Source organism: Salmo salar, chromosome ssa20 (genome assembly GCF_905237065.1).
Source record: "Salmo salar chromosome ssa20, Ssal_v3.1, whole genome shotgun sequence".
Lineage (NCBI taxonomy): Eukaryota > Metazoa > Chordata > Actinopteri > Salmoniformes > Salmonidae > Salmo > Salmo salar.
The window spans coordinates 67745430-67757634 of record NC_059461.1 but is presented as its reverse complement, the minus strand read 5'-3'; the positions used below and the strand labels follow the sequence as shown (position 1 = coordinate 67757634).

At 41.0% G+C, this 12205-nt stretch overlaps 2 protein-coding genes across 3 annotated transcripts in view; one reads left to right on the top strand and one right to left on the bottom strand.

Annotated features, from left to right (window-relative positions):
- The window catches only part of LOC106581116 (gamma-sarcoglycan), a 46644-nt gene extending 35396 nt beyond the window's left edge, over positions 1-11248 (top strand). The window contains exon 9 of the mRNA XM_045703841.1: positions 10972-11248. Coding sequence (XP_045559797.1) covers position 10972 — 1 coding nt within the window. The 3' untranslated portion in view covers positions 10973-11248. The remainder of the gene's footprint in view (positions 1-10971) is intronic.
- LOC106581114 (sacsin) overlaps positions 1-12205 on the bottom strand; it is a 31866-nt gene that overhangs the window by 14437 nt on the left and 5224 nt on the right. For both annotated transcript variants that reach the window (XM_014162867.2, XM_014162868.2), the window contains 6 exons: positions 10959-11049; positions 10733-10818; positions 4633-4744; positions 4305-4451; positions 2679-4161; positions 2449-2540 (listed from right to left, as the gene is read on the bottom strand). In XM_014162867.2, the coding sequence (XP_014018342.1) occupies positions 2449-2540; positions 2679-4161; positions 4305-4451; positions 4633-4744; positions 10733-10818; positions 10959-11049 (2011 nt within the window). The remainder of the gene's footprint in view (positions 1-2448; positions 2541-2678; positions 4162-4304; positions 4452-4632; positions 4745-10732; positions 10819-10958; positions 11050-12205) is intronic.

Sequence of the window (12205 nt, the reverse complement as noted above, 5' to 3'; positions counted from 1 at the left end):
TCTGAATACTTATGTAAATGTTATATTTCCACTTATTTTTTTGCAAACATTTCTAAAAACCTGTTTTTGCTTTGTCATTGTGGGGTATTGTGTGTAGATTGATGAGGAAACAACACAATTTTATAAATTTTAGAACAAGGCTGTAATGTACACAAAATGTGGAGAAAGTCTGAATTTTCCAAATGCACAGTATATCGAAGCCCAAACTTGAATCTAACAATGTTTGTCCTGCAGGCATGCTAGGTGATTTATTAGCTTTACTGCACAGCCACAGGTTAATTCCCATCAACACCACCTGTATCAACAAGAGATATTTGCATTTTGGCTCTGCAATGTAGTCAGGATTGACAGGACATTAGAAAATCTAGTTAAATAAAATATTATAATTTCTATCAAGACCATATGGGCTCAATTATGCAAACTACAACCATTTCGTTACAAAGATTTCTAGTAAATAGATTTCAAAGCACAGCAAAACATGACAACTACATTAAGTTACCATGCACAGCATGGCAAGCGTAACACACACTTAATATGCTAATATTTAGTAGACTCACAATGTCACATCATAATTCTATAATGAGTTCTAACTAAATTACTGATACAAAGATTCCTGCAATGAGCAAAGACAAAATGCATTCCAGTGACATTAGAATTCACACTGCCAGAGAGACACACTTTTCTGGGAACTCACACAGCTAAACCAATACAAACACAATATGGGCACTATGAAATGGGACATTTTTCCAATTAGATGGAAGGGAACATAATTTTTCAAATGCTCCCACAAAGATATTCTATTGTCTTTATCAATGTTGAGGCAATGTTAGCTACTGTTCACATTAAATGTATGATATAGATTAGATTAGAGTTTGCATAGTGTCTATTAAAAGCAGTGTATTGGTTTGGGTTAATGTCAAAAATGATTCCGGGACACAACATGTCGAAGTCTGAACACCCCCAAAGAAATTGTTGCAATTACATTTAAAGTACATGTTTTAAACATTTAGGTTATCACGTTGATAACCATTTCAATTTAAATGTAACTACATCCCCTGATTCCCACAAATCAAATTGTCATTTTAGTTGTACACATTTTATTTTAAAATGTAACTGTAATGGATTTTACTTTGATGTACTAGTTTGCATTGATAGCAGAGGATACAATCAATCTAACAAGAGACTGTGATGATGAGGTGGCGATTCTGAGGATGAGCCCATTGAGCCCTATTGGGTGGGGTAGGCCTTCAGGCTGCAGCAGCAGGATACAGAGCTGCAGTAGCAGACAGTCAATGCCTGTAACAGCCACTGTAGGGCAGCGATCATACAACACAGCTGAGGTAGGGGAATGCTAGTGTCTCTGGCTGAGGTTCATACACATGTCGTTCTGCATGGCTATGTGTGAAGGGTCTATTGTGTGAGACAACCTTCTATGTGACCCACTTCATTAAGTGTAATGGGGATAATACAATCCCTGATGCATGCAGTAGCTCCCAAAGTGGTGTCCTAGCTATGAGGTGGCATTGACAGACCAGCAGAGAGCCAGAGAGCCGTCAGGAAAATGACTGAGTAGAAAGTTAGAACTGTGTCAACTCGTAAACCTAAAAGGATAAATCTGATAATGGATCAATATTATTCAGGTTTGTCGTCTTGTTCTGAAATATTCCAAATTAATCCACAATGCTTATTTACAAAAATGCAATGGCTACAGTTAGAGCAGCATATTATTGCCTTACCCCTTCATATTATCTACCACTGGCAGTCAGAATGATGTGTACCTCTCTGACCAGGCTAGACCTTTCAACAGTTTCACAGACAACTAGCTCAATACAAAGAATCCTTCAATGCCATATTATGTCCAGATTATACACACTGTGAAAACAATTTTATTCACACATAGCGGTCAGGATGTGGACATGTTTTTCTCTGGACCGTGCAGCATAGGGCTTTAACGGACAAATCTGAAAATTCAGCATATTCCCCAACTGGCTCCTGGCCATTTGGCAAACTCCATGTTGGATATGGGAGCGAGCATGTCCAGGATCTGATAGCAGTGAGTGGAATGTGAGGAACAAAACCGACTCCCCCATCTGCCAGCTCACACACGCACTCAGCAGTTATATATGATCTATCAGCAGTGCACCAGGTATAATGTCCCACGGGGGCAGCAGGGGAATGGGGTGACCAGGAGTTACTACTACCTGGCTACAAACCTTACACATCCCTCACAGACCACAGCCTTTGAGTTTATGAACTAGGCAGTGAAGTCAGTGAAGCTGCCGTGTAACCCTTTAGAGTGCATGTCTTCTAGATTCATCGATCTTATTTCCTAGAAATAATGTTGGTATCCAAATCTAATATTAGGACAAAGGTGGCTCCTCCGATGACAGACACATACCAGATATAAAAATAAAAGGACATTCATGTAACATGTGAGTGGGGGTTTACCTCTGCTTTTGGCTGCATCCTTCAGGCTGCTCATAACTAATGGTTTAATGCCCTCCAGTATGAATCGTCCCTCCAGTCCAGGGTAAAGAGACCTTAAAACAAAACAGAGAGTACACACTCGGGCTGCAATCTAGCATATTGCTGACAGTCAACAATACTTGCATTCAAATATGAGGCTTTTTATGGTTTTGAAAAGGCATAGAGAAAGTCTCAGAACTTGAATTCTGTACCTGGGGTACTCTTCCGAAGCAATGTAAACTGCATCCTTATCACTGACAGAGGAGGAGAACGCTGCAAATGTCTCATCTTGCAAAGGCAGCAGCTCTAGACCAATTAGGTCGCTGTAACCGTTGTCGCTGAGGACAAACTCCAGCAGAAGCAGCTTCTCCTGAGAGGATCCTTTGTGTTTGGCCTTCCTGATCACCTGCCGCACCAGGGGAGGGGTCACCTTCTTCACAGAGGCAGGACCAGTCCCGTACGTGTTCAGGACCGCATCCACAGCAGCAGGCACCCTGGCCACCTGCATCCCTGAGCTTTGGAGGTAGCTGATAACCATCTCTGTGATGTCCACATCCGTGTCCAGCTCCGAAAACACAGCCTCGTCCACCTGGATCCAGCTGTTAGTGAGAGAGTAGATGACCTGCTGCTGTAGCAAGTCATGAAACAGAGGCTCCAGTATGGGCTTCCAGCGAGGCTTGATCTGGTTGGGGTCTGGCCAGGCCCCATATGCACCTCTGGGGGAGAGGGGGAAATCTTGGTCCTTCTTGGTCTGGATCCTCTTGATGGCCTCCATGATGAGGGTGAAGTAGGCCCTGGGGATGACGGTGACGATGAGTAGCTCATTCCAGAGTGCTGCAGGGTCCCTCCACTGGTCCACCTCTCGCCATTTAATGCTCCTGCGATTGTCTGTGAGGCCGAAGAAGCCGCTGACGTGGACCGGCAGCCCCGTCAGGCTCTCCTCTCCAGGGGGGAGAGGCAGGAAGCAGAACGCTCGCCCCGAGAAACCAGACGTGGCGCCCTTGTCCTCGTCGATGCAGCTGAGAGGAAGGGCGATGCCAATGGTGGGGATGAACTTCAGGTCATCTGCCAGGGAGTCCAAGTCACTGCACAAGCCCCGACCCCCCACTCCATTACATACCAGCCAGGTGGTCCTCTGGGTCTCCTTGGCTGTCTCGTCCTGGGTCTCGATGTTGACCTGGTAGGTGGCGCACGTGACAGTACCGTTGGGCACTCCGTTGCTGTAGCTGTCTGTGGCCAGGCCCAGGGTCTTCAGAGAGTTAGGACGCTCTAGCTTGTCTTCTGGGTTTTCTCCTGCTGTCACCCGGAAAAGCATGCGTTCTGTACCATCTGACTCACGCACATGCAGGGAGACCTTCTGAACGCTCTTGAGGAAGAGAAGAACTGTGTCAGCGTCGGCTTTGAAAGACTCAAAGAGCTCCAGCACCTTCTCTTTGTTGTAGATGTTGGCGCTCAGCTGGGAGGGTTTAATGCGGAGGGGGAAGCGGAACAGAGTTCCAGAGAAGCTGCCGTCCTTGATAGTTTTACCGGCGTTTCCAAATAAGCCAACGTAGGGTGCAAACTGGTCAGTGAGCTCTGTGATCTCCTTCATGTCCGTCTTCAAATTCCAACACTGCCCAGACTCATGGGCACCAAACAGCGTCTGGTGAGGGTCCAGCATGCCGATCTGTTCTCCACTGAATATACTGGGGACATCTGTAACATTCAAAACAAGATTTTTTTATTTATTGATTAAATGTAACTTTAAAAAAGTGCAGATTGAAAGATATATGAATCATAATACTGATTAATCACCTTACTCATATGCAGGTAAAATAATATTTCAATAAAAGCCTCACCTGTTATGTGGTATACAGAGTTGAACCCAATACCAAATCGTCCAACTTTCAAAGGATCCTCTCTCTTTCTGCTCCTTGCTATCTCCTGAATTCCATTCCAATCTTCAGTCGTGAACACTGCATCATTATACACATACAAGGCCGTTCCTAGAACCAAAACAAGAAATAAGATCATCCAAATAAGATAAATCTTGATGACAGTTTTCAGATGTTTGGTAAACCAATGAAACAGCACAATATCTCACTATACTGCAACTTTTATTACTGAAAACAAAAATGGCCCTATATCTGGTAAACTGAACAATCTGTGAGAATGACTAAAACCTACCTTGATACTGAGCCATGTCATGTGACCAAAGTGACTCCACTCCATACTCTGTCTCATCGTACATAAACTTAACCTCTGTGGCTCCAGCATCCTCAGCATTCTGGATCAGCTCCTGCAGAGAAAAACAGTGAGCTCATTTAAAACAACTTAAAAGGTTCGGGGCCTTGTTTTATAACATTAAGAGGCATACATAAATACTGTATATACAGTACCAGTCAAATGTTTGGACACACCTACTCATTCAAGGGTTTTTCTTTATTTGTAATATTTTCTACATTGTAAAATAATAGTGAAGACATCAAAACTATGAAATAACACATATGGAATCATGTAGTAACCCCCCAAAAAGTGTTAAAGCAAAATATATTTTAGGTTCTTCAAAGTAGCCACCCTTTGCCTTGACAGCTTTGCACACTCTTGGCATTCTCTCAACCAGTTTCACCTGGAATGATTTTCAAATAGTCTTGAAGGAGTTCCCACATATGCTGAGCACTTGTTGGCTGCTTTTCCTTCACTTTGCGGTCAGACTCATCCCAAACCATCTCAATTGGGTTGAGGTCGGATGATTTAAAAATATATATAATAATTCTCCACCTTTATTTAACCAGGTAGGCTGTCATTTACAACTGTGGCCTGGCCAAGATAAAACAAAGCAGTGCAACAAACAACAACTGTTACACATGGAATAAAAAATAAAAATAATAATAATTACAATATAGCAATTAAACACTGGAGTGATAGATGTGCAGAAGATGAGTGCGCAAGTAGAGATACTGGGGTGCAAATGAGCCAAATAAATAACACTATGGGGATGAGGTAGTTAGATGGGCTATTTACAGATGGGCTATGTACAGGTGCAGTGATCTGTGAGCTGCTCTGACAGCTGGTGCTTAAAGTTAGTGGAGTGCCAGGTCATCTGATGCAGCACTCCATCACTCTCCTTCTTGGTCAAATAACCCTTAAAAAGCCTGGAGGTTTGTTGGGTCATTGTCCTGTGGAAAAACAAATGATAGTCCCACTAAGCGCAAACCAGATGCGATGGCGTATTGCTGCAGAATCCTTTGGTAGCTATGCTGGTTAAGTGTGCCTTGAATTCTGAATAAATCACTGACAGTGTCACCAGCAAAGCACCCCCACACCATCACACGTCCTCCATTATGAGACCGAATGACAAATTTCCACCAGTCTAATGCCATTTGCTCATTTTGCTGGGCCCAAGCAAGTCTTATTTTTATTGGTGTCCTTTAGTAGTGTTTTTTTTGTAGTAATTCGACCATGAAGGCCTGATTCACGCAGTCTTCTCTGAACAGTTGATGTTGAGATGAGTCTGTTACTTGAACTCTGTGAAGCATTTATTTGGGCTGCAATTTCTGAGGCTGGTAACTTATCCTCTGCAGCAGAGGTAACTCTGGGTCTTCCTTTCCTGTGGCGGTCCTCATGAGAGCCAGTTTCATCATAGTTTTTGCGACTGCACTTGAAGAAACGTTCAAAGTTTTAGAAATGTTCCGTATTGACTGACATTCATGTCTTAAAGTAATGATGGACTGTTGTTTCTCTTGGCTCAAACGCATTATTAAGAAGGAAAGAAATTCCACAAATTTACTTTTAACAAGGCACACCTGTTAATTGAAATGCATTCCAGGTGACTACCTGGTTTTTGAGAATGCCAAGAGTGTGCAAAGCTGTCATCAACACAAAGGGTGGCTACTTTGAAGAACCTCAAATATAAATTGCTTAACACTTTTTTGGTTACTATATGATTCCATGTGTGTTATTTCAGTCTTGTAGAAATGTAGAAAATAGTAAAAATAAAGAAAAACCCATGAATGACTAGGTGTGTCCAAACTTTTGACTGGTACTGTACACACAAAGATGCATACAGAAAGATGTTATTGCATACAGGGTATTGTGCATGTCGATATTATTTCTCTATGTAATAGTGTGATAGTTAGAGAGCCTCTGATCCATTAACTTCACGGTAAGGTTCAACCTTTAGGAGCCTTTTCATCCCCCAGAGGTATTGCATCTTCCATGGCAGTGTGAAATGAGTGGAACGTTGCTAGTTAATGAGCTTCAATTGTCTAACAGTGAGAGAGAGTGTCAGGCCTATTTTCGGATCCAAACCTAGGACTGTTGCAGTGACCATATTAACGCCACACTGACAGTCATGAGTCATGACCTCAGTAGTCATGACCTCCAAATTTCCATTGAGTCATGGTAATCTCCTTTTATGCACTCTGGACATGCTTTGGTAGTACCCAACTTGCTAACTACCATCAGGTCCTAATGGCCTGCTTCTCAGGGCTCTATTGTCCCTCTAACCACTCTGACATCAATGCAAATTAAATGGAAATTCACATCAAACACTTATCATCAAAACAGTAGGCCTATCAAACTCACCTCACTGTGATGATCAATTTGAAGAAAGAAGTTCAACAGCAGGTTTAAACAGTTTAAACATGGTTGTTGTGGATGTTGTTTAAAAGCCTAACAAATGAAATGGACAGCCCTTTCTAAGGTGACGATTAATTCAAAACATCCATATGCATATTACAGCTTATGCATAGGCTTTTTAACCGAATCCCCACAAAAAAAAACTGAATAAAAATTATGATTGTGCCCTTATATGTACAATATATAGCCTACCTCATATTACACATGGCAGAAAAACATAAAACAAAACTGATTTAAAACCTCTTAAGGATCCGCCCCTTTTTACAATTTTTACCTAAAAATGACATACCCAAATCTAACTGCCTGTAACTCAGACCCTGAAGCAAGGATATGCATGTTCTTGGTACCATTTGAAAGAACAAAGTTTGTGGAAATGTGAAAGGAATGTTGGAGAATATAACAATAGATCTGTTAGAAGATAATACAAAGAAAAGAAAAACATTTTGTATTTTCTTTGTACCATCATCTTTGAAATAAAAGAGAATGACCATAATGTATTATTCTAGCCCAGCAGCAATTTAGATTTTGGCCACAAGATGGCAGCAGTGTATGTGCTGTTTTAGACTGATCCAATGAACAATTGTATTTCTGTTCAAAATGTTGTATCAAGACGGCCCAAATGTGCCTAATCTGTTAATTAATAACTTTTCATGTTCAAAACTGTACACTCTCCTCAAACAATAGCATGGTACTATTTCACTGTAATAGCTACTGTAAATTGGACAGTGCAGTTAGATTAAGATGTCTTTGGTACATACAGGGCATTCGGGAAAGTATTCAGGCCCCTTCCCATTTTGTTACATTAAAGCCTTACTCTAAAATTGATTAAATTATGTATTTTTTCGTCAATCTACACACAATACCCCGTAATGACAAAGCAAAAACAATTGCAGAAATTTTAGCAAATGTATTAAAAATACAAAACAGAAATACCTTATTTATATATGTATTCAGACCCTTTGCTATGAGACTGGAAATTGAGCTTAGGTGCATCCTGTTTTGATCATCCTTGAGATGTTCTACAACAAGATTGGAGCCCACCTGTAGTAAATTCAATTGATTGGACATGATTTGGAAAGGCACACACCTGTCTGGGCATGTCAGGGCAAAAACCAAGCCATGAGGCTGAAGGAATTGCCCACCATTCTTAACTGGAAGAAGTTTGGGACCACCAAGACTGTTCCTAGAGCTGGCCGCCGGGCCAAATTGAGCAATTGGGGGAGAAGGGCGTTGGTCAGGGAGGTGAGCAAGAACCCAATGGTCACTCTGAAAGAGCTCCAAAGTTCCTCTGTGGAGATGGGAGAACCTTCCAGAAGGACAACCATCTCTGCAGCACTCTACCAATCAGGTCTTTATGTTAGAGTGGCCAGACGAAAACCACTCCTCATTAAAAGACACATGACAGCCCGCTTAGGACTCTCAGACCATGAGAAACAAGATTCTCTGGTCTGATGAAACGAAGATTGAACTCTTTGGTCTGAATTCCAAGCATCACGTCTGGAGGAAACCTGGCACCATTGCTACGGTAAAGTATGGTGGTGGCAGCATCATGCTGTGGTGATGTTTTTCAGTGGCAGGGACTGGGAGACTAGTCAGGATCGAGGGACAGATGAACGGAGCAAAGTACAGAGAGATCCTTGATGAAAACCCGATCGAACATCTCTGGAGACCTGAAATTAGCTGCGCAGCGATGCTCGCCATCCAACCGGACAGAACTTGAAAGGATCTGCAGAGAAGAATGTGAGAAACTCCCCAAATACAGGTGTGCCAAGCTTGTAGTGTCATACCCAAGAACACTCAGGCTGTAATCACAATTTCAGTTGTTTTATTTTAATAAACTTGCAACAATTTTGAAAAAACAGTTTTTGCTTTGTCATTATGGAGTATTGTGTGTAGATTGATGAGGGAAAAAACAATTTAATCAATTTTAGAATAAGGCTGTAACATAACAAAATGTGGAAAAAGTGAAGGGGTCTGAATACTTTCCCGAATGTCACTGGTCTAGCCCAATACTCCAAAGTTAAACAAATTTACTGTATTATTATGCACACTGGATGGACTGGTTACCTTATGCTACACTCCAACATTTCTATCCTTGAGAGAACATATAGCCCTAGGCGATGCTGTTGGTTCATTGATTGTGCAGGGCGGCTTACAGTTAGTCTACAATTAGTGCATTTGTATTTCATTTCGAATAGCCTAGTAATAGGGAATTTTTAAAATTTTATAATTAATTGGGTGGCACATTACCTTTAGCTGTACAGAATATCATGCCACCATGCGTTTCCTTCTCCCCCCCTCTTCTTTTTTTATTTTATTTCTTGAGCACGCAGACCGGTTGTCAACAGTTTAGTTAAATATGTTTTGTTGCAAAAACATGTTACTATCGATGTTCCCGAATAGATTTCACTTTGTTTCCGAAATTAAGCACTGGGTTGCTGCAGGAACAATGTTGGAGAGCCCATGGCATACAGAGTTTGGTCAGAATATCACCTTTCAGGCAGCGAAAGCATGCTCCTCAAACAGTGGCTGATGCTTGGAGTGAAATAAGTGTTCCTATATTTATTTTTCAGCTGCTCATATTAAGTACAGATCCTCTATAAAACAAAAGTAGCCTACAAAACGGACAGGCGGGAAATCGCTTGGCCTCCATTCGCGATTCGAGTGCACACAGATGACATGTGTTTTTTCCCCTGCCCATTTTACAATAGGCCATTCTAAATCTAAAGTAATTTGACATATTAGTAAAGACAAGATTAAATTGAGAATAGTCTGATGTGAAAATATAATCACTTGAGAGAACAGCTGTGCGGCCTGAGGCAAGGAACAGAGCGCAAGCTTTTTTCTCTACTTTCTCAAATCATCAATAGCCGATAGTAGCACCATGCAGCCCATATGTTTTTATTTGTAAGATATTCTAAGGTTTGTATAATTCACAAATAAAGTTGCCAAAGTCCTAAATGCTACATTTGAGTTATTTCAAATTATCACTTTTGCGCTCAACATTGCCACTTCATATGCGCACTCACTCTGGAATGGGAAAAAAATACCCTTTCTATTTCATTCAGCTAAGTTAAATTATTTTCTTCTTACTATAAAATCATCTAAAATAATGGCACGGGAACTTAGAAGCATATCTTGTCAGCTAATGAACAAGTCTACAGCCAATGCCATTGAGCATAGACAGATAACATAGTCCTACAGTAGGCCAACTCATTCTGTTCTCCTGAAATACATTTTCTTCATATCATGTTTATTTAGACCTGACTAAAATAAATAATGGATTTTTTGTGATAGTGTATATTTAAATGCTTTATTAGACTTTTTTAAATGTAGATGTTCCACAGGCGCACATAAGCGGCTTGTATGAATGGAGGCATAGATATTCTAAATTGATTATGTTAATTAACGGTCAACTTCTGTGAGACAAGCAGTCTTTTGCATGACAATAACCGGTGGAAAACATGTCATGACCCCCACAGCCAATGTGTGTTCCTCTCAAGTGTATAATCACCTTTACCTGGATGTAATACTATTAGACATGGTTGTTCATCATCACCATCAATGAATCCACGTGTTGGGCTACTACAGACTCTTACAGGGTACAGTATGGTAAAGTCAGACACCATTAATACATTGAACTTACTTTCAAAATTTGTCCACCTTCAGGATACCTCCTTAGAATATCTTTCAAAAACTCGACCAATGGTGGTGTCGTCTGTCCAAACCGCCCTGTAAAAATAGCAGTGCAATAGAACGGCATGTAAAACATATATTACACATGTAGAACTAAACTAAAGGATTATGAACACCTATGTGAGAGGTAAGAATGGATTAATCCCAGAACTATTTCCAGTTATCTATTATTTTACCTCCCCCTTTCAGGCCCCTTCCCTCCAGTGTCATGGATACTTCAGGGCTTCCCGTGGGTACCAGGGTCCCAATCTGCACTTTGTCATCCAGCTTAAGTAGGGGGAGACAGAACACACCATGAGTACTATACAATATGCTTGTCCTTAAGCTTTAGTAACTGCACTGGAACTATAATGAACGTCTTATATACAAACCCCTAAATATTAATGCTTCAAAAAAAATGTATGAAATGTATGCATTCACTACTGTATGCATTCACTACTGTAAGTCGCTCTGGATAAGAGCGTCTGCTAAAATGAATAAAATGTAAATGAAACAACCTGATAAATATCTTGAATTGCACATCACATTTGTTTATTTATTCGCTGCCTATGATCATAATGCAAGACCATTAAATTGAACAACCTTCACAGCATCATAAAGAACATTCAACTGTCAACCAGGCTAAATCTTGGGGTGGTGTTATTGCATTGGTGTCAATGTGATACACAATCCCACTCTGCACCTAACAGGATCGATACTGAGCAGAGCAGGCTGGACGTGCACCAGCAGCAGGCAGGCTTACAAGAAGTCTTATCTCTCGATCTCCAAGGTGAAAACCCTCATCTGCAGCGTCACTCGCTTCGCTCAGCACTTCTGGCACATGAACAAGCAGTCCTACACGACTGTAACTGACTGACTAATGCTGATTGTCACTTTTTCTTGCTGGCCATGGTTTGTACAATATTGTGTTCCTGATATGTAAAAATCAACAACTAAATTCAACACAGGTCAGGTACTAGGCCAGGACTAAATTAACTTTTCATGTAACCTTGTGAATGAGAGTTCATTAAGGTTGTTGTTCTTAACCTGCCAATGAATGTCCTTTTGTTGCACCAATGAGATGTGTATAATAATAGCACAAAATAAAAGGTGTAAAAGGTTGACAGAGAGGGCAGGGCTTTCAATCTGATTAAAGCAGGGATGAATTGCAGTATATGCTGACTGACCATAATAGGCCTACTAATACGATACTGGTAGTGGTGCAATGTCCTACTTCTGAGCTTGGAAAGCTTCAAACGCCCATAATTCTCCAAATAACTGGAATCATTCATTGCCAATTGTCCGGGTAAGCATTTCAGCTGTAACAAATCTGGCTCTCTACTCCTTTCCCTGATGATGTTTTCAGTTTACATTCAAAGTTTTTTTTCCTTCAGATGGTTAGCTAACCTTCTTAGTTAATTTGTTTTCGGGGGAATCAGCTGAC